Source organism: Eschrichtius robustus, chromosome 14 (assembly GCF_028021215.1).
Source record: "Eschrichtius robustus isolate mEscRob2 chromosome 14, mEscRob2.pri, whole genome shotgun sequence".
NCBI classification, from domain to species: Eukaryota; Metazoa; Chordata; class Mammalia; order Artiodactyla; family Eschrichtiidae; genus Eschrichtius; species Eschrichtius robustus.
The window spans coordinates 32,646,786-32,669,410 of NC_090837.1; the positions used below are offsets into that span (position 1 = coordinate 32,646,786).

Here is a 22,625-nt window from a genome sequence, read left to right on the forward strand (position 1 = left end):
AACTTGTTGATTTTACCTCTTGAAACTCTGTGCAATCCATCTCCCATTTTTGTCCCCACTGCTGACTAGGCTCAGGAACTGTTTGTCTTTCCCATGAAATATTGTGATGATTCTCTCATTGGGCCTCCCTCTTCCTCTCCTCTCCATCTTCAGCACCACCATCACCATGATTTTTCTAGAAGCACCACCCTAAGAGGCTTGGACTAACGCCTCTCAAACTCCTGACTTCATAACACGGACACGCAAAATGACATTGGAGAATCCCATGGGGCCAAAGGAGGAGGCTGGGACCCAGCTGGCCTGCTGGCCCAGAGCTCAGGGTGTTACCTGGGGACGAACGTGCCCCTGTTCATAGCTGACCAGCGATGCCAGGCACATGGGCTATTCAGTGCTGGACAAGCCTCCCATTTGCGGTCTAAAACCCCCAGAAACCTTCCCGGTCCCGTCATTGGTGAAGTATTTATGATGTGCCCTTCCCTGGACTCCTGGTGCTCTGGTCCCTTAGCGCTATTGTTGTCCTTATCCTGGTGGCCTAAGCAAGTGGCTCACTGCTCTGTCTCACCCACTGGCCTGGGCTTCCTGAGGGCAGGGGCTGTTTTATTCCCATCTGGGTGTCCATCGCTGTGCAATGTTCCTGGTGTTAATAACCACCTGTCTTGGCTGAGCCCCATTGAGACTAATACCTTTATTCACGAATCCAGTAACTTTAAAAACTATTTTTGAATAGGTAATCCATGCCCATGGTACAAAGTTCAAAAGATGCCAAAGGGTATATAGAAAAGGTTAAGTCACCTACTTTTGAGGCAACTAACGATTTTTAGTTTCTTGAGTATCTTTCCTTAGATGTTTCTTCATGTTACTCTTAAAAGCAAGCTACTTCCTACAACCTGCTTCCTCCCTAGCACTTCCTAATAGTATAAGAAGGGTACTAGTTATTTCCCGATAAAACAGGAAACACTCTTCCTATCTCCGCTGCCCTTCCTTCATACTATTTCTTTAATATCCCTGCTGCCAGATGTTAAATGCATCACTTAATCAATGTCTACACTTACCGACTTTTCACGTTCCAACTTGTCCCTTTCAACGTGGCCTTTGACAAATGGTATTAGAGCCTTGTTTCCTAGATCTTCTGGAATTTAAAAACTAGCTCATTGATTGCTTTCATGACCCTGTAGTCCTTCTGAAAGTATTGCTTGTGTAGCATTAATAAGCTATTCCTGAAGCCGTAAATAATTTTTTAAAAATATATTTAGACGATTTATGATGTAGAGAGGTTAAGTTTAAGAATAACTCTATCAGAAGTTAAGGATAGTGTGTTATTTATTTTTCCAAAAAGTGTGATTTATTACTGGAACGACAATGGCAGACACAGAAAAACTTAAATTTGAAAAATAATTCCTGATGAATAAAGTTAAGCCTGTACCTTGAATACAAAGTTAAGTGGAGATAACCAGAGAGAACCCTTGCTCTGAGACCTTAGCTGAACCTGTCACTGATATTCCTCAGTAATGTTTGGATGAACAAGATAAACTATAGTCTCCTAAGAAGGATGTATGTAGCTTATTTACATGCTTGCAAATAATTATTTTACTTGTTTTATTTCTAAAATCCTAGCGTGTGTCCATGGACAGTTGAGTAAATAAATGCATTTCAAAATTAATGAGGAGAAAAAACTCCTTTATAGAAGTAATTTAGGTAAGTTCGTGAACTTGGGTTCTGTTGCGACATGCCTGCCAGGGAGCTATTTCAATGTAAAATGCCGCACTCCAGCTGGGTTCATTGCATCTTCATGTCCTTTGTACTGAGGTGACAGCGCTCAGAGTAACCATTTCACGGCACAGATGCTTGCCACCAGTGTCTTTGTTTTCTCAAGGCTGGATCGGGAGAGCTTTCTTTGGGGTAACTTGTTCCCAGTGATTTTGTGTCTTGCTTAGGGGCAGGAGACAGACAATGGAAACACTGAGATTCCACACCAGCGTGGTGGATAACATTGTTGCCTAGGTAAGCATTTACCTCAGAGGTTAATCCAGAAACGATGTTGTGGAAACACATCAGATCCTGAATTCAGCGTGTGTGTGCATTTTTTCCCTTTTTTGATTCAGCCATTTGAAGTCTGAATCTCTTCATTCCTGAACTTATCTTTGAAGTCGGATCTGCTGGCCCAGCAGGCAGTATGACTCCAGTTCTTGTGCCAGAGAACCTCCTGCCTTGCTGATGGGAATGTCAGATTTAGCTCCATGAGTATTTATGGAAAGTGCCATCTTTTCCCATTCCCTGAAGGATTTCCTGCATTTTGTTGCATTGCTCCCTAATTTCCTGCCAGAACCTCAGGAAACTCTTTACAACAATATAAAAGATGCTTAAGTTTAGCAGATCATTTTTAGTTACGAGGGGACATTCAGAAAGGAGAAAAACCTCACTCCACGATGCTGATTATTGTACACCCCACTTTTAAATGTCTTCCAACCTCTTTGTAATGGCAGGATTTTACTCACTAAAAGCGATTATCTTGTTATCTCAGGCCCAGCACAGGAATTCTTCCCTGCTCCAATGACTTCTTTCCCTATTTTTCCCAGTTTATGGCATTCTTTCGGTCGCCTTGGTTTCATCTTCCTTTTCTTTCTTTTCTTTTTTTGTATTCCCCCTATCTAAATCATCCCTCTGCATTTTTGTTTCTTCCTTTAAAAAGGTCCCTGATTTTTTCTTTTTTTTTTTTTTTTTTTTTTTTGCCTTTGTTCCTCTTTATTACACTGCAGATGATCACTGTCTGTCCAGATGGCTATAACCAGCCACTTGGAATAAGTCTCTGATGGCAGCATCCGCTCACCTAATCTAGTCCCACATGGCGGTGAGACGGGTGCTCCTTAACCACTGTCTTCATAATGCACGCCCTGGCTTCACCCGCTGGCCGCAGCCGTCCGTCATCCCCGCAGATTCGGAAAGTCAGGTATTGACTTCGGGCTGTGTGATTTGTTCCCATGACTCCCTCACCTGAGTGGCATCCCCACTCTCTACCTGAAGCCTCAGCCGATCCCCCATGGCCAGTTGGTCCCCACCCCAGGGCAGACTTGTTTTTATGGCCTCTATGGCCGTTTTTGAACTTGCATTATATTTTGTGATCAGTCGGGGTTCCCATCCAGCCAGAGTTGCCATCTGGTCCTCTTGTGGATGGCTTGCCCAGAATGCCATCAGTCAAGGTCAAAAAGAGGGGACATTTTTCTTTCAAAGAGCAAAACCTTAGCTCCCCGCATTTCTTTCCACACACAGATAACTTGGGGGCACAGGTTCTAGTGCTGGGACCTGAGCCCTAGGCAGTGAGAGGGCAGTAACGCCAACAAACCGCCCCCCAGCCCCCCGCAGAGGCAACGGGGTTGCCTTAACAACGATGAAACCCTTACCCAGCCCCTGGATTGCAAACCCAGCCCTGAGCCCGGCTCCTCTCGGGGCAGGAGGTCCTCCAGCTTCCTAGATTTCGTACCACTGGAGGGAATTAGGATTCCACAGGTCTGAGTAGGATCTAGAATCTGTTTCAGGAAACCTTATTCCTATCTGGATACCAGAGGCGGAAGGAATTTTCCAACCGGCCTTCAAGCTGAGCCTTTTGGGTTTCTAGTTTAGATAGTTGTTTCCAGAACTATCTTTGCCACTTGGTGTACTTTCTGTCCCTGTTGCTCTGTCCTGTGGTGGGCTAGCACTCTTTCCCCATCCTCAAAATTCCCACTGTCCATCCTTCAGCCCCTTCCTTCTGAATCTCCAATTCAGGCATTTCTGTCTTTGTTTTTGTACGTGATCTAGTTTTCCCAACTCTTTACAACTCTGCCCTGGCTTCATGGCTGCACTGTTGTTCATTCTAGAAGTTTGGGGTGGGGAGAGTTCGAGATATCCATGAACGTTGTGAGATGTCTTTGGGAGTTCCCCCTGCTCTTCTTGTAAGGCAGTGGGCATTTTAAATCCTTGATACCTTCTTGGGGTAGGGAATAATGTTTTCTTGTGGGATCGTTGTCATTTCTAGTCCGTGTTTCTAGATTTTTCCCCGTGTTTGCTCATTCACTTACTTGCTCAGTTTCATGCACCGAACATGTAGTGGACCCTCGACCTTCCAGGCCGCGAGTCGGGGTGTGTCCTGAGGTCCTCGTTCTCAGCCGCTTTCCTCATTATGATTCTACTATGGACATTCTTGATGGAATTGTTTTTGAGGAAGTCCAAGTGCATAGCTAGAAAGAAATGTTCTCCATGAGAAATCATGGTTGAGGGGATTCAGGTAGCACAGGTGGAAGATAGCTTGTATATTTTGCTTGCTCCCAGTCACATAAGTTCAGGTTGCAGCAAGCAGGCCCCGTGGAGGGGAGGGAAGGGGAGAAGGGAAGGGCAGCGAGTGCCCTGCGTTAGCTTCCTCACCAAACCCCCTGCTGGGTGACATCTACTTCTCCAGACGCCCTTTGTCTCAGGGGGCCTCGAAGCTCACCTGCTTGGCCAGCTCTTCTGTGCGCGTGGAGAGCAGGTACAGTTAATTCAGAAATTCTCTGTCTGGGCTGCTCGTTAGATTTTAATCACATGAATGCCCAGGGCCCCTGCCTCAGGGACTACAATTTATGTGGTCTGGGGTGGGGCCTGGTCATTTGCATGTTAGAAGGTTTTTTCAGTGTTTGGCTTATGACTTCCCTTCAAGCTCCAACAGCAAAATAAGAGCCTTTCTTCCTTCTACATCCCTAACACACACCATACCCCACACCACACACACCACACACAACAGACACACACACCACAGACACATACCACACACACCACACACACACCAAACACACCATACACACCAGACACACACCAGACACACAACAGACACACATCACAGACACACACCACACACAACAGACACACACCACACACACTACACACACACCAGACACACCACAGACACACACCACACACACACCACACACACCACACACACACCACAGACACACACCACACACACCACACACCAGACACACCACACACACCACACACACCACACACACCAGACACACACCAGACACACCACAGACACACCACACACACCCACAACCCACCTACACTGACCTGCAGACCAGCTCCCAACTAAAGGCTTAACGGTACTGGAGGGTGCTGCACTTGACTAACCCCAGACTGATGGAGCTGGTATCTGGACCCGGCCCATCTGCTGGGTTGGGGCAGGTTCTGCAGGAATGGCCAGCCGGCTGCAGATGCTGGGATGAGTCTAATGTGGCCAATAAAAGTTTCCCTGGGGCCCAGAAAGCCGTTGGCATCTGAAGCCTCCCAGGGGTTAACGGGCCGTGAAGCTGATGGGGTCATCCCGTCCCTGTGGAATTGTTTCAGTGGCTTCTCCCCCTACTGAGCAGGACTTACAAGGCCCTCTGTGGTCTGGCCCTGCTCCAACCTCTCCACAGCTGCTTCTCCCACTGCTTACCCTCTTGGGGCCATTCTGACGCATCCGTGGTTCCCATAATGTGACATGGTGGTTCGCCTGTGACACTGCCTTGTTCTGGTCCACCAGTCATCCAGGTGTGCCTCCTGCTTGTTGCCATAGCAATCTGTGCACACCTCTGACCAGCACGTCATTTTGTAACGGCTTGTTACCTTGCCTGTCTCTCCTGGAGGGCAGAGATTTTTGTTCTTCTTTCTAATACCTACACAGCGTCTGGCGTTTAGTGTTGATTCTGTAAATATTGGTTGGATGAATGAATGAAAGTCCCAATTCAGACAAGCACCAGGGGCTGTGAGGGAACCCAGAGGATGGATAGTATTGAGAGGTTCAGACAGACAGGCGGTTGGGATTTGGGAAAGTCCCTAATGAGGAGGCGGAGTGATGATTCCTGGGCAGAGGTGGGCTGGGAAAGGACAGATGCCAGCTCGAGAAGGCTGGGAGGCCTTAGCAGGTACCCAGACAGGATGCAGGGATGGGGAACAAGAATGCAGGTAACCAAGCTACGGTAGGAGATAGTCAAACATTCTGGGGACCAGAGCTCACATTCTGAACCAAAACACATGACCAGGGACAACCTCGTAGCAGAAACACTAAATCCAGATACTTTCCCTGCTCGCAGATGGGGTCCAATACACAGAGAGAAGAGCCACAGAATCTGGAAATCAGGAGGGGCTTGACAGCTTGAAGAGATTATTTACCTTTTTTTCCCCATATACCAATTCAGTACAAAGGAGGAAAAACGGATTACGTTTTTGTAATTGAAATAATACTGAATGACGAATAAGGCTTAAAGCCCAGATTATATTTAACAAAATCTTATTTCTAGATTTGAAGCCACTGACTTCTAGGCATCTCAAGCCCACAACTCATTAACTCACATATTCAATAAGTATTTGTTGAGTTTCTAGAGTTCTGCACACTGGTCCTTGAACCCCTAGAGCTGTATGTAGTCAAGCAGGCACAAGAAGTGCCCAAGGAATCCTAGGCTACGTGTGTCCATCAGTTCAAATTTGGAGGGATTTTTGTTTCTGAATGCCTAGACCACCAATATCACCCCACTTATTGCTGTAAAATAGTGTCACCGTAAACAGAGAGAGAACTCTGATTAAACACTGCATTTCTACTGAACGTGTTTCCTTTTAGTTTGAAGACTGTGACTATAGAACACTCTATTTTGCCTTGACTTCAGTCTTGTTGGCATTTGTTGACTAGCTCTTGGAGTTACATTTTTATATAGAGTTTTTGTTTAAAGGAACTCTACCTGCCTGCCTTTGGAGGACGTTGTTTAAGTGGGGAACAGCTGTTCTCCTCCAGGCATTTTGGGCTAAGCCAGCCTGGTCTCCTCAGGAACAGAACAAAGGCATACAGAATTTATGTCACAGATGGATTTTTGTGTGATAAAAATCACTTATTACTGAATGAAAGAATGGCCTATTCTCTTTAGAAATATGAGCATAACATCTAGTGTGCCTTTAGTAGCTTCCAACCTTGTTGGTTTAGTTTTAATTATTAAAATTGACTAAGTTAAGATGTGCCTCGTTTTCTGTGGTCAAACATTCCCTGAAAATTTGTGCATAAGACAGTTTTCTGTAAATGAAGTAATTTCAAATTCAATATTCAAATAATTCTGAAATAATATTTGAAGGAATCAGCTAGATTTTCAGTGTATAGTTCTGGACTCTCTTTTGTTCTGTTGACCCACGTGTCTCTCCCTGTGCTAACATCACACTGTCTGGATTCCTTTGGCTTTGTAATAAGTTTTGAACTGGGTGATTTAAGCCATTCCGCACTTCACTTTTGCTAAATTGCTTTGATAGTTCTAGGTCCTTTGCATTTCCATTAGTATCAGCTTGTCAATTTCTACAAAAGAGCCAGCTGAGATTTTGATAGGGATTAGATTGAATCTGTAGATCAGTTTGGGGAGAAGTGCTGTCGAATAATATTGAGTCTTCCTGTCTATGAATAAGAAACCTGTCTTCATTCATTTAGATATTATTTAATTTCTCTCAGAAATGTTTCACAGTTTTCAGTGTCTTGGTCTTGAATTTCCTCTGTTAAATCTTTTCTTAACTATTTTATTCTTTTTCAATAAAAAAAAAGCCTGGGAAGTATGGAGAGCTGATCTGGTCCTTCTTTGATGCCCATGTGCCCAGGATCCCCTGTTAAGTGTTTGGCTGGTCTGGCCATCTGTATCTTCCCCTACTAGGATGGCAACCTCAGCTAGCCGAACTACAGGGTTTCCCCATTTGTTTTCTACTGAGTTTACAACTTTGTCAGCATCACGGAGCATCTGTTTCCACTCTCTGCTCCAAATCAAGTCAGCCGTCCATCTCCAGCACTAAAGCTGCTGGTTTTCAGGGCTCACCCTGCCCTGGGAGCGGGGCTGAGTATGGAGTAGACCCAGGCAGAAAGCTGCTCTCTCTCTCACAGTCTGACCTGAAACCCTAGCAGCCTTTTATAAAGAAAAGCTTCCCAACTTGTTGTTTGTTGGTTATTTTCAGAATCCTGAAATGGCTGTTTTTGAAAATTTTGTTCAGTTATATAACTGTTTTTGTCAATCTCTTTACTTACCATAGCCAGAAGTCCCACTAAAATATTTTAATTTATAAAAATATCTTGACTACCGTGAAATTCTCTTCCTGAGATTCTATTTCTGTTGTTTGTGATTCCGTTAACAATCCACTAATTTTACTAATAGCCCATTTTAAACATTTTCCTCGCTAATTAGCAAAGTACTGGTGTTGATGGAGACAGAGAACATTATGGTGAGTGCCCCGACCCTGGATAGTCTTCCTTATTGGAATACGCCCTGACCACCCCCAAGAGATGCATCATTGATTTTAATACCAGCTGCAAATGGGTAGTTTAACCTAAGTAACACACACACACACACACACGATATCACATGCACCAAGTCACTGTCTTTATATTGAAGTTTCTTAAAGTTGATTTCACATACTGTACTAGTTACCGTTTATGTTTAGAGGATGCTCATCTTGAGTCAATCAGTTTAGATCCTCGGTTTCAAGACACTCAAGTGGGGGAGGGCTCTGGAAATTGCAACCCCCAGGAGGGAACAGTTGCCGCACTCACAGAAGTTCTGGACTGGCCAGTGGGGAACCAATCTCAGAGGTTGAAAGAAGGGCTGACATCCTCCTGTAAACAAATTAGGCTCCTAACCAGGCTAGCTTGTCCAGTGTAAAGGGCAGAGGATTGGAGAGTCAGCAGGGGGAGGTCTGTGCTGAGGTGCCGACCCGAGGGGGAGGGGCAAGTATGGAAAGTGCCACTTAGGACTAAAACAGAGAGAACTCCCCGTCCACAGTCCATTGGTTGAAGAGGTGCACTTTGCTCAAAGTGGGGGACCTACACGTGAATCCTACTGCAGTGTGCAGGAGAGACAGGCTATTTGGTTTTTACTGGTTTGTTTGAAAAGAAAATGTATTAAAGAAGATGTATATGAAACGAGGACCTACTATATAGCACAGGGAACTATATTCAATATCTTAATAATAACCTATAATGGAAAAGAATCTGAAAAAGAATACACACACAGACACACACACACACACACACACACACACATACATATATATAAAACTAAATCACTTTGCTGTACGCCTGAAACATTGTAAATCAACTATACTTCAATTTAAAAAATAAAAAGAGAAGTTGTATATAAATGTGGCCTGTTTGAGAGTCACGTATTCATGCGGTCCAGGCTGGGCTCTGATTCACTACTAATGTGTGGAAATAGACTAAATTTTCCCTATTATCATAATGAAAATATAGGGAAGAATTCAGAAAATGAAAGAAAAATAATATTATAAATCTTAATTTAATATGATGGGGGAGGAGGGCTCAAGGGCACTGCTGTGTCCTTGACCTTCCCCAAGTCTCTCCAGCTGTCTTCCTCGCTAGGATGGGGGAGACGACCCCACCTTCTGAGAATGGCCCTGTTTTTGCTCAGAGGCTCTTTTGAAAACGCTTCCTCTCCTCTGTCACCTAGACCTGGGCCATGTCCCGGAAGCTCAAAGGCAAGGTCCCAGGGCAGCCAGGGGGATGGATATCGTGCTGTCCTCTCTGGCCCACCCCACCCCCGTGTGTAAAGCCCCCTCCAGGCCTCTGTGAAAAGACAGCAGGTCAGGATACCAGCACCATCAGGACAGGACAGGCTGAAAGGGCTGGGCCTCTGCCAGCAATAGGCAGCGCAGGTACATTAGCCTTCTTTAAGATTTAACATCACCGAGGCATTTCACCGTGTCTTCAATAGCATCATTTTCAATGTGGGTGAACCAGCCAGTGGCAGCGTCACTGGGGTAGAACAGGACTGAGGACTCAAAACACTGGTTTGCTTTAATAGATTGTCCTGGTTGATGCTCACGTGACCTTGTTTGTATGTTGCATCTTAATTTTGGAGGCCTTGACCTTTTTTCCCTCTTTACAGTAAGCCAAAAAACTTTGTTTTAACCAAAGTCCCGAATTCCCTCTAAAAATAGTTGCCGAAGGTCTCCAAAACGTAAATGCAGGATGGGGAATCTGGAGTTCCGGTTAAATAGTGACAGACAACTCTGGAGGAAGTGTGATCTTACTCATCAGTCTGATGAACTTTGTGCCAGGGCTCGGCTGAATTGGCCAACCCCAGAGAGTTAGAGCTGGAAAAAACCCAAGAGACCATTTCATCTGCTGAAGTCAAAGCAGCAGCCCCAGGGAGATACTTAACCAGGAAGTAGCTCAGCCCCAGCCCTGCCCTGCAGAATCAGAATCTGCATTTGGAACAAGATCTCCAGCTGATTTGATAAAAGTTTGAGAAGCTCTGCTCCAACCCTCTCTTTGCCCAGTTGAGCACAGAATGACTTTCGTAAATCTTGTGCATAGTTCAATTATAAGGATCAAATCTGTGGATGCCAAGGGTCGTTTTCTATTAATTCAACCTTAGGTCATGTTCACTTTTCTCATAGCACCGTTTTCATGTTGTGTGTCACTGTCACCAGGAACTAGAGCATCTTTTCCGTCTTTGCCCAGATTGCACTGTGCTTGCAGGTGGGTTTGGGGAAGCGTGGAAGGTCCTGCATCTGTCCCTGTGAAACTTATACTGGATTCATTTTAGCCACTGTTGAGATTCCACTCATTCCAGGACCCAGTGTGTTCACTTCCCATGCGTGTGATGCCTTGTTCTGTTGTTATCCACGTGGGGATTAATCATATCGAACAAGGAAGTGCTGGGCACGTGGGGTGGAAAACCAAAATAGTGTTTGGAAATAGTTTTGGGGGAAAGTATACACCTCCCGCTTTCCGCCTGAGAATGTGCCTGTATGGGGGATGGGCCTCTTCTGCTTTCCTTGGGACATCGGGTCATGGGGAGAGTCTGGATCACTGGCAGGGACGGCCAGCAAGCTGCTGTGACAGAGGGAAGAACTAGGTGTCTGCAGTATGACAGGGCCAAAAGAAGAGGGGTTTAAACCAGAGAGAAAGGTCCTTGTTTACAAAAGCTACCGTGAGGTCCAGTAAACTGCAGGTGAGCTGCACGCTGGGGATGGAGACCTTGACGAGGGCATTCTGAGTGATTTAAAGGAGGAGAATCCCAACTGAAGTTGAGTGAAGAGCCAGCGTGAGGCCAGGAACTGAAGACAGTGATCACGATTCTCATATACATCCTTGACTTAGTAATAGCTCTAAAAAAATAGACAGATGATCACATTAAGTGTACGTATCTAGATAAAGAAGCAGCCCAATCTCAGAAAAAACAGTGGTACTAGAACTCAGAAAGTACAGTGTTATCAACCCCAGTGAGAATGATACCAAGATAATGTGACTCTGGACTTTTGATTGGGGTGTTTACTCTAGTTGTCAAATGTGTTTGTCTGTTGTTGGTCTCTGAGGTGGAAGGTATTGCAAATGCTTTCGTGGTTTGTAAGCTGTCCCTCTCAGTACGTTCTGGAATGAATGGAGCTGTAATCCGGTGGATCCAGCCTCCTTGGGGTCATTGTCCTGGTGTTAGAGGCGGTAACGCATCGGGCGTCTCGAATGCCAGGTGATCCAATCAGAGGTCCGTGGATGCTCGTGAGGGCAGTCCCTGACTGACGCTTTCACAAGGCATATCCAGAACCAACTACACAATTTTAAGAGCTGGTGCAAAATGAAAATGTGGGCCCCCTTGTTTACATTATGAGAAATTTCAAGACAGTGTCAACAGGGCTCTAAACCAAGGGCGACTGCACACCCATGAAGTGGCCTTGGGTACGTCCCTAAAGAGCACGCCAAAGCTTTAAAGCATAAGCAAGTAAAATTTATATAATGGAGCACAGAAGTGGCAGAAGAAGGGGGAAGAAATAACTAAGACCTTGAAGCGTTCGTAGAAAAGTTGGTGGTTTTTGGAAGCGTTTAGCTGGTTAGAAAATGTTGAATTAATTGATGTTTTTAGGTATTTAAGCAAATGATATAAACATTGTAGACATGATAAATGATATTGATACAAGCAGAATATAACTGCATTTTCATTCAACAGAGCTGTCAATATTCCACCTAAAGGCTGCACTTGCTTTTTGATTTCCCTTTAAGCTGAGTTCCCTCCTGTAAGAATTTAGAGGAGGGAGGAGGGGCAGTGGCTTCCCAGGGTAATGGGAATAATATGAAATATTAAAATACTTACGAATGTTGAGGTGCTTTCGCGCTTTGCCTGTGTGCTATAGTGATTTCGATCCTGTAGAGCTTTTTAATTGTTGCCCTTAAATTTCAGTTTTGTGGCAACGAAAGAGAAAACCTCTTGAAGGATGAATTGTAGTTATGGTCTCTGCAACTAAACTTGGGTATTGAGTCAAAACCCACAGTGTCATCAAATATAAGCATTAAGGAACCTTTGTGGCAGGAGGAGGTGGTCTTGATAAGGTGTTATTTTCTACAGACAGTATTCAGGCCTAGGTCCTCACAGCTTGTTTATCTTATAGTGAAAACCTCTGTCTTTGTCAAGGACACCTCAAGCCCATTGCTATGGAAATGGACTCTGGCAAAACCCTTCCAAGGCCTTTTGCCCACCACCCCATCTGGGTTTTCTGAGATTAAATTTCTTTTCATCTTCCCATGTGAGAAAAAAAGTCAAGGGTGTTAAATGCCAAACTCCCAGGAGCTGGGATTTGACTTCTCCCTCAAGTTCCTGTGGGGTCTTTCTCTCTCTCTCTCCCATCTTTTTTTTTTTTTTCCCACTGTGCTGGAAAGGGCCTTGGAATCTCTAGAATATTTTAAAGCTTTTTCTTTTACTAACAGCCATCAATGATTAAATTGGTTTCGTCCAAAAACCAAGTATTTGCTTTTTGGGGGTGGGGGGAGGGGCCATTCATTCTCTGTCTCTGCTGAAAGGGGTCCGCTACAGCCCACAGGGGACTCAGGTCACTTTCCTTCACAAATGCTCCCAATGGTAGATTTTTGAGAAATAAAATAACTGGTAAGTTTGCAGAATTCTCATTGGAAACAGAAGCCCTGTTTGACACCAAGCAAGCAAAACTTTCATCTATTTCAACTTCAGTGTCGATGTTTTATTGTTTCAACATTCTGAAAATATTGGTATTTGATAAACAAAACAAGATCAGTTAGTAATGATTAAAGTGATTTTAATTTATAATAAATAACTTGAAATAGAATGTCTTTAAATGGTGTAGTTCTGTTTGGCAAAATGTTAGTTGTAGGTTTCTTGTGGGAAAGAAACAGGAATAAGGAATCCCTCATTGTCAGAAGCTGCTGTCAATGGCTGATCAATCAGACGTAAAAGTGGGAAAACAGTTTCATTTATAATATTTTTCAAATACACCTACTTCATAATATACATTTATAATATTTTTCAAATACACCTAAGGTAAAGGATCTGGGAAAATATGTTCAGATCATTTTTAATGGCATATTTAATATCTAACCTGGAGGTGTCCAGGCTTAAAATGGACTGTCCATTCTAATCATGGGTTTACTATGACCGCTATTAGAATCACTAGTGCCTGTAACAGCAGCTTTGAGTAAGAAGTGAGCATGTGGGATTTTGAGTCAGAAAGCCCTTGGCTTGAGTTCCGGGTCTACCAGCTGCCTGCTGAGGGCTTCACCCCCTTGTATTGTTTTCTGGGAAAAAAAAGTTTGAGCTAAGATGAATTGTGCCACAGCTTGTAAAGAGCCTCCTGAACATATCTTAGGGGTTGGGATGCGTTACTGTAAGTAATTTCAGTTTAAACGTTCCTCTGTCTCTACCCCTCTCTCCTTTCATGTGTGGCCCTCAGCATCCACAGAGAGCGTGCCCTGAAAATACGCTCGTGTGCCAAATGTGGGAAATCAGATGATAACCTGCATCTCATGAGGGTGATTGTATTCCCTGGGAGAGAGGGAAAGTTTTCATTAGTTTCCTCAAGGCATGTCGTCTTCTGGTCCCGCAACCTGGCTGGCATTAAGGACTCATTTTCCACTTAGGGCCCCTGAGCTGGAGGCAGCTGCTTCTCCAGGCCGCCTGGTCAGGTGGCTGAGGACTTCACCTGAGCAGGACATTAACTCCTGCCTTGGTCCAAGCCCCCCTCACCTTCACAATCCATCTGGATCAAAACGTCAGGGGCTGCCCTTGTCCAGGGATGAGCTAGGTTCCTGACAGAGGAGGTGGGAAAGCAGACTTACAGAGTCACCTACGCCATGAACTCCTGGCTCCCAGCACTTTGACCAAAGTGCTTTCCCTGCCTGGGTTCTTGACCTTTTGGCGCCAGTGGACCCCTTTGACAAAGCTCACAGACCTATTCTCAGCATGTTTTTAATGCAAGGAGAATACAAAGAAAGCCAAATGTATTAAACGATAGTGCTACCCCTGCATGGCTAGTCCCTTCTCATTTTTGAGGCAGCTGCTCAAATGTCACCCCAGAGATGCCTTCCCTGTCAGCTTACAGAAAAATGAGGGGGAGATCACTGTTTACAAATGTACGTTTAACTCGGATCCAACTACACAGAGTTGCAAAGGCAACAACAGAAAGAATAATAAGAAGGAAAAGAGGAGAGGGAGGGCCGGAGGGTGGGATGGGATGAGTGAGTCGGGGGAGCGCCCCTGCTCAGCCTTCTGTGCAGGGACCCCCTGCCTTGGAGGAGGGTGGAGTGACCCGAGGGGCTGAGTTTCCTCCACGCCTCTTTCGTGATGCACAGCTTTCTGGGCTGCATGGTCCTTCTCTATAAAGGTAGATCCTTTTCATACTTGGTGACCCTTAAATGCAAACCAACTACTTCATCTAAAATTTAATCAGAGATACAGAGACTTCAATAGATGAAATATAACCAGGAAAGTCTAATTATATTTGTATTAGTGATATCCACTGATAATATGAAAATAATCATAGCAATTATTTATTGAGCACTTCATACATTGTATTAGGCCCTTTATGACACAATCTCATTTAATGCTTATAAATATTCCTGGGCATAGTGCTTCTCAGTACACAGACAAGGAGCCTGAGAGGGGAAGCCCTCAGCAGGCAACTGGTAGACCCGGAACTCAAGCCAAGGGCTTTCTGACTCAAAATCCCGCATGCTCACCTCTTACCCAAAGGTGCTGTTACAGGCACTAGTGATTCTAATAGAGGTGATAGTAAACCCATGATTAGAATGGACAGTCCGTTTTAAGCCTGGACACCTCCAGGTTAGATATTAAATATGCCATTAAAAATGATCTGAACATATTTTCCCAGATCCTTTACCTTAGAATTGCAAATCATTTTCTTTTCAGAATATCACAATGACTCTGAGTATGGATTAGACAAATATAACATTTGGTAGAACCCCCCAAATTTTTTTTTCCAAAAAACAAAAAAAAAACTCATTAGAAAAAACTCATGCTTCTCTTACACCCAAAATGCATTTAGGCCACGAACGGTTGGCCCCGAATCATTTGAGAAATATCGATAAAGAAATTGCTGCAGTGAGCCTTGCACCTTGGCGCTAGTCAGTATTTTAGATACCCTATTTTTAAGATAGCAAAAATATTTTTTGCTGGAAAAAAGCCCAGAAACTTTCAAAAACGAATTATTCAATATGGAAAGTATCTCAGCTAAAAACTGCGCTAATCATGTGTATTAGCATTTTTTGCCCTCAGTTTCATGGTAGTTCTCACCTACTGTTAATGAGGGAGTTTCCAGTAGATGAAAGTGGTCCTAAAATGCATTTAAGAAGGCCAAGTGGACCCAGACTGTGAATAAAGGGGTTTAAAAAAGAAAAGAAACTATTGGTGAGTGAGAAGGAATTTATTTCATGCTCGATGGAGTTTGGTGTCATGAAGTCTTTCGCTACTGGTTAAGTATAGGGGTGGAAAAATGATTCCATTGTGTGTCCCGAATGGGGGCAAAAGTACAAATCACAGTTAACACTAACTAAAGTAAATAATGTCTCTCAACAAAAATGTATAGTCGTCTAATATATTAAATGCACAGCCAAGTGATGGGAAATTGTGTCACATGTGCCTGCTGCAGACTTCGTTCTGCCTTTGATTTTTATGAGTAAAGCCAAACTTTTGTTCTTGGCAGGTTCTTGATCCCAGTGCCCTTTCTGACCCTTTGATTTCCTATTTCTCCTCCTACCTGAAGCTCATGTTAGTTGCCCTTTATTGAAATATTTCAGTAGTCTTTGAAAAGATTCAGCAACCTGAGGAATTTTTAAAAAATCTTCTTCAAACATGCTTCCTCCAGTACAAATTTCCAACTTTCTTTCATATTCTAGCAGCTGTGGTCATATGCAACAAGGAATAATAATTATTCTAGAACTATGAAGTGAGAGTAAATGTAATAGGTAAGGAATAATTTTTAGTGAATATTTTTTTTTCCAAATATGAGCTTATCTGAGAAGAAAGATTTAGTTTTAGTGAAAGGCAACCCTATAGATTTTAGAAATTAGTCAGTTCAAGATGTTTCTATACAACCATGCTAACGAAGGGACTTATCTTTCTTTTTATTAAAAGTGTTTTTGGAATACCAGCCAGGTAAGGAGGTGTGGAAGTGTTTTAAAACCTGTCTAGTGTAAGACCTACCTGATTCCTACAATCGAGATATTATTCACCGAAGTTATGTTATGTTGGATGTTCACAAGGTTTAAACTTCTTTTTCTCAGTGACTCAGAGCACAGGCTCCTGAGTAGAGAGGCAGGTGCCCTCCTGACCCCCGCCCCCTTCACCCTCCGCCCTTGCAGGTTGGGGTGATGGGAGCCCCGGGCAGGAAGTGGGCTGTTCTCTTGATGTCCAGCAACTGGAGGGGGAGAAAAAAAGAGAAAGTGGGAACATTTTTTTAGTTAACTGGTAAAGGATTTGTTGATAGAGAAATGCATTGTTAAATTAGTTCCTGTGACCTTTTTTCTTCTCCTTGCTTGGCTAGTCTGTGAGAAGGGAAGGGGTAGAGTTGATTGCACTGCAAATCGAAATGCATAGACGTGATCCAGAGCCCGGAAAACACCACTGCAGCTATTTGGATGTAACACCACAGTTATTAAAATTAATATTTACCTCGGTACCAAACAGAATAAATATCAGCTCCTCCCCCCATGTAAATACCACTCCCAAGAATTACATGTCGCTTTAGGAACTAGATCATTGCATAAAATTTAAGTGTCTAACTACTGGTTGAGAAAAATAATAATTTGGGGACCTGCATAATTAAATGTAAAGGTGCATCTATTTTTTCATAAAGACTTTTTAATTAACAGAGAAATCCCTTTAAAAGAATATGATAAAAATGACCAACTTTAAGTTAAAAACAAAAAAATATACAACATATTAAAACTTTATATGATGTAAGTCTGTGTTATGTTTCAAAATTAAGTGTAATGCTCTAGAATACAATATTCCATAATTATTTTCTATTGAGAGGCTAAGGGTCTATTGATTTGAGTAGGGCCATTCTCCTAGGATAGAACTGCTAATAGGTAGCTCTGTTTTATGTGGAAAGTCTTTGGAAGACTACCTAATAAGTTTTTTTTTTTTTCTATTTATATTCCTTTTTATTTTGACTGAACCATAAATTATTTTTTTTAATAGATGCATGGTGAGTTTTTTTTTTAATATAGCAACTCATAAAAATAACCATTTTTATTTTATAATTTAAATTATTAAAATATTTGTAATAGAAAAGGTTGGGAACTCCCTGGCGGTCCAGTGGTTAGGACTCCACGTTCTCACTGCTGAGGGCCTGGGTTCAACTGCTGGTTGGGGAACTAAGATCCCACATCCCACAAGCCATGAGGCGTGGCCAAAGGAAAAAAAAAAAGAAAAGGTCATTGAAAATATTAAGCAGTACCTAAAAAATAAAAATTAAATACATGAATTCCTTCTAGATTACTAAAATTATATTGTGCTTTTTCAAATTTCACTGGAAAAGAAATATTTTAGAAATAATATTGACTCTATGCCCTTTATAAAGAAAAGTTTATCTTCTGTGATCTTGAGTCAAGTTCTGGTAAATTAGAGGAAGCCCACTTAACTGAAACCCCTCCTCCTCACACTACCTGAGTTCACAACATCCATTCGTGAAGAAACCCTCTTCTGTATCACTTGCCCCATCCTTTCTGGAACTTTATAGAATCTTCACTGCTATGATCCTCTTTACCAAGATAAAGTCAAATCTCTGAAGAACCTAATGGAGTTATTTTTCTCACAGTCATCCAAAGGTTGTTTTCTGAAGAGTTTGGATCAGCTGCTTAAAGATAAAAATCTCTGGAGACAAAGAGATTATACAAAGACAGAGATTCATACTGACTTGAAGAGAATTTTGAAAACTGGATCTTTGTGTTCTAATGTTTTCTTCACCAAAGCAAACAGGCAGTAAAGAAAAGCAAAGAGAGAGAAATCCTAGATAATCATAGGAAAGACCTCGTAAGTACTAGCAGAGGCACCTGGAACAAAGTGAACACAGGATGGATGTCCTAAGTGAAAGTTGCTTGAATTTCAGTGGCAAATACGGGTTTGGGGTCATTTGAACCTTGTCTTAAAACCTACTTTCCCAACATTTTATTATGAACATTTTCAATCAGAAAAGTGGAAAGAATTGTACAGTGAACATCTATGCTCCTACCTAGATTCTGCAACGAACATTTACCTACTCTCTTCCTCACCTGTCCGTCCATGTATCCATCTCTACCCTTCAATCCAGCTTAATTTTTTGATGCATTCCCAAGTGAGTTAAAGACCTAAGTATACTTTGCTCCTAAACTGTTCAGCATTTGCATCAATATTTTTATGACTCTTTTTAAAAAAATTTTTTTTTATGACTTTTTAAATTTTTTGAGGTCACATCAACCTATAGCGGAATACACGAATCTACCCAAACCTTGAGCATTCTGTGATTTTTCACACCTGTGTGTGCCTGTGCAATGCAAACCTTTATCAGGTGGAGAATGGAGCCCAACCCCACAAAATTCCCTCCAGTCCCTTCATGGTTAGTCCCCATCCTTTGCAACTGCTGTTCGGTTTTTCCTATAGATGAGCTTTGCTTGTCCTAGAATTTCATGTAAATGAAATTGACATATATACTGCTTTCCTATAGGGCTCCCTCCACTCAGCCTGTGAACTTACCATCTTTTTATTTCTTTTTTTTTCTATTTATTATTTTATTATTTAATTTTTTTAAATTAATTTTTTTTTTGGCCGCACTGCACGGCTTGTGGGATCTCAGTTCCCCAGCCAGGGATCGTACCTGGGCCACGGCAGTAAAAGCGCCAAGTCCTAACTACTAGGCCACCAGGGAACTCCCGTCTTTCTTTTTTTTTTTTTAATTGAAGTATAGTTGATTTACAATGTTTCAGGTATAAAGTGATTCAGTTATATATATAGATATATTCTTTTTCAGATTCTTTTCCATTATATGTTATTATACGATACTGAGTAGAGTTCCCTGTGCTATACAGTAGGTCCTGATTGTTTATCTGTTTTATATACAATAGTGTGTATCTGTTAATCCCAAATTCCTAATTCATCCCTTTCGCCTCCTTTCCCCTTTGGTAACTGTACGTTTGCCATCTCCCTCTGATTTGCTTGCAAAGTGAGATGAAGTGATCTGACCTTTTGGTTTCAAGTGGCGGAGCTGATCTGGTGCCTTTTGACTTTCAGGGCTGTTCCCTGCCATTCTCAACCTTGCCAGCAATGCCCACATCGGCACCAACGCGACCTGCGGGGAGAAGGGGCCAGAGACCTACTGCAAGCTGGTGGAGCACGTGCCCAGGAGGGCCATGCGCAACGCCCAGTGCCGGCTCTGCGACGGCAGCAGTGCCAACCCCAAAGGCAAGTGGCGCCCCCTTCGGGAGGACCCGTGGGAATGTACACCTTCCGAACCGACTACTGGAGACTTGTGTTAGGGAGCCGCAGACCTGCGTTCTCCTCACCGCTGTTCATTTCCACTGATTTTACAGCTTAGAAGTTAAAAAACTTAAACCAGAAGCTGAGAGCGTTGCGTGTTTTTGTTTTCTTTCAATAGAACGCCATCCCATATCAAATGCCATTGATGGCACGAATAACTGGTGGCAGAGTCCCAGCATCCAAAACGGGAGAGAGTACCACTGGGTCACAATCACTCTGGACTTGAGACAGGTGGGTAAGGCCAGAGCCACTGCAGGATGCCTGTGGGTTGCTGGGTTGTAATCTCATGAGCTTCCGGAAAGTCCACTTGTTTCTTAATATGTTTACATTCTGGTCTCACTGTTTTTCCACCCGGTGGATTTAAGTTGAGACACAGAAGTTGGTACCGTTTCTTGTCACGTTTATCATGCCCGGGTATCCTTGGGGAGATGAGTGGAGTGTTTCCACGTGGTTTGATGTTCTTAGAAGCTATGTTGGGACGCTGATCATCCATCCGCCCAGGATGCCATGCCAGGCGGTACCCAGGTGTCCACACACACTGCAGGTGGGGTCACAAAACACATGCATTTCCGGCCTTTTGAGCTTGTTATCTTGCTGTTATCGCTATGCAGCTGTTGTAAAAGGGTTCTACGTAGAAAACAAAGCTTGGAAACAAAAGAGGATAGTCTTAAACCTGTGGACACTGCCTCACCCCTGTCACGCTGTCTGCGAGGGCTGTGCGTACCTAGGGTTGTCCATTACTGCTGTGAGCAAGCCTTCAGCACGAGCTGGGAAAGGCAGGGTTTAAATGGCTCAGACCCCACTTGCATCCCCTTGCTTTGCTTTAAGACCACATAGGAGAATGTAGAGAAATATGATATGGGCTCTGGCTGCTCCAAATATTTCTGGGGAAGGGAAGGAGAAGGAAAGAAATCTGAGTGGAAAGGGTGAAAAAGAAAGGTGGCAGCTATTGTCAAATTTCTGATTTCAGTTCTCCAGAAAAGTGATGGCATAGCCTCCTTATTTATGTGCATTCCGTTTCTCTTGGGTTAGAACTCATCACTGTCGTGTGAAATATCCTTGAAAGAGACAACTAGTTGAAATGTGCACTGTAGGATTGAAATAGGAATTTTGGAGATCTCACGATGAAGAGTCATAATTCTTTGAATTAGTGATCATGAAAAAATATGCAGGATTTTAAGTAGAAAACAAGACAATACTGTGTCTGTTCATGTACAAGGAACTTTTGAGCTCTAATCGTAACAGTAAATGAGGTAGTAAAATGTGAAGTTCAGGAGACATTTTTAAAGTTTAGGTTCATAGTATCAACATAAGTGAAATAATACTTCTGGGTGTTTCCAGCCACGAATCCTGAATTAATATGTCATGCCTTTGTATTTTCAAATCTGCCTGAAGGAAAAGAGAAAAAAGCCCCTTTTTGCCCTGGTTTTTGTTTTTGTTTCAGTGGTAAGATTGCTTCTGCAGGAAATGTTGGTTTTCTCATCATCTTTTCAATGTATTTTCCTTCTTTAAGGGAAAAACTACAACATTTTCATCATTACAAATGCGATACTACGTGAGTTTGGCCAAATTAACAGCTGGACATTTTACAAATAGACTTCAAATCCATGTTCAACTGTTGTTTATCTTGCAATTTGTCAATTTCGACTTCTCCCAACAGGAGATCTTTTTGCTGTAAGTTGGACTGAATCAGCTTGAGGAATTCGGGGGCCTCAGTTTTAGGTCTTTAAGGCATATTCAAACACCAGCATAGATACAGAGTTATAGGCTTCTAAGTACTTTCTAGTGTTTTTAGATAAGCTTCTAAATTGAGATTATTTAAAATAACAAAATACTCAGAATTTTCTTTACCTTTTACACAACGTAAAGTTTCTACTGTGCTTTCAGTTTAAAAAAAGTGCAATATGATTATCGCTGAGCAAACCTTTCTCAGATATATTTATTTATTGAGCCTTTTTATTGTGAAAATTTTTGAATATGTAGAAAACAGTATTATTGTGACACACACATACCCACCCCCGAGATTCAGGAATTTTTAAGCAGTTTGCCACATTTGTTTCATCTTGGGAACACTTTCCAAGTGAATTGCAGTCATGGTGACATGGGACCAATACAAGATTTTTTGTATCTTCAGAAAATAGGACATTTGTTCTGAATAGGCACCAGGCCATTAGCTAACAAAACTAACAGTAATTTCCTAGTAACTATTTCTCCACCCATATCCAGTTGTCCCAATTTAGCCACCAATGTCTTTTATAGCTTTTATTTTTCTTTTTCAAACCAGGATCAGTAAGGAACACCATAGCATTTGATGCCTGTTATGTGCTTGTTAAATCTCTTCTGATCTGAATTGTCCTCTCTTACTTTTTTAAAAATGATATTCAATTTTTGAATAGATGAGGCCAGTTGTCTTGTAGAATATCCCACATTCTGGATTTGTCTGGTGGTTTCATTGTGATTTTGTTAACATGTTCCTTTATGCCCTCTATTTCTTATGAACTAAACTCAGCTCTAAAGTCTTGATTACTTTCCAGTTAAATATTTTTGGCCAGAACCCACCGTTGGCAATCCTGGCTGCTCTGTTGCTACCAGAGCTAATTGTCCCATGAGGAGTGAGGCTATATTTGGGTCCTGCTTAGGTATTGACAGCCGGTTCGCTCCCTTCCTCCTCATCTCGTCCTTGTTTCCTGGGCCTCATTGACACTCAGCTCTAGAACGTGGTTATACCTTCTGATGACTTTTCTGTCGTCAAAAGTCTGCGTGTTTCCCTGTCAGGCCAACCATTCACCAGCTGCTAGTTAATTTCTAGATTGTACAGCCCATGAG

At 42.7% G+C, this 22,625-nt stretch overlaps 1 protein-coding gene across 1 annotated transcript in view; it reads left to right on the forward strand.

Annotated features, from left to right (window-relative positions):
• The first annotated feature begins 2,842 nt into the window (after nucleotides 1-2,842).
• Nucleotides 2,843-22,625, forward strand: part of LAMA1 (laminin subunit alpha 1) — a 145,490-nt gene continuing 125,707 nt past the window's right edge. Inside the window, 5 exon segments of the mRNA XM_068562441.1 lie at nucleotides 2,843-2,947; nucleotides 11,149-11,210; nucleotides 16,576-16,598; nucleotides 19,554-19,724; nucleotides 19,918-20,030. Of these exon segments, the coding sequence (XP_068418542.1) occupies nucleotides 2,843-2,947; nucleotides 11,149-11,210; nucleotides 16,576-16,598; nucleotides 19,554-19,724; nucleotides 19,918-20,030 (474 nt within the window).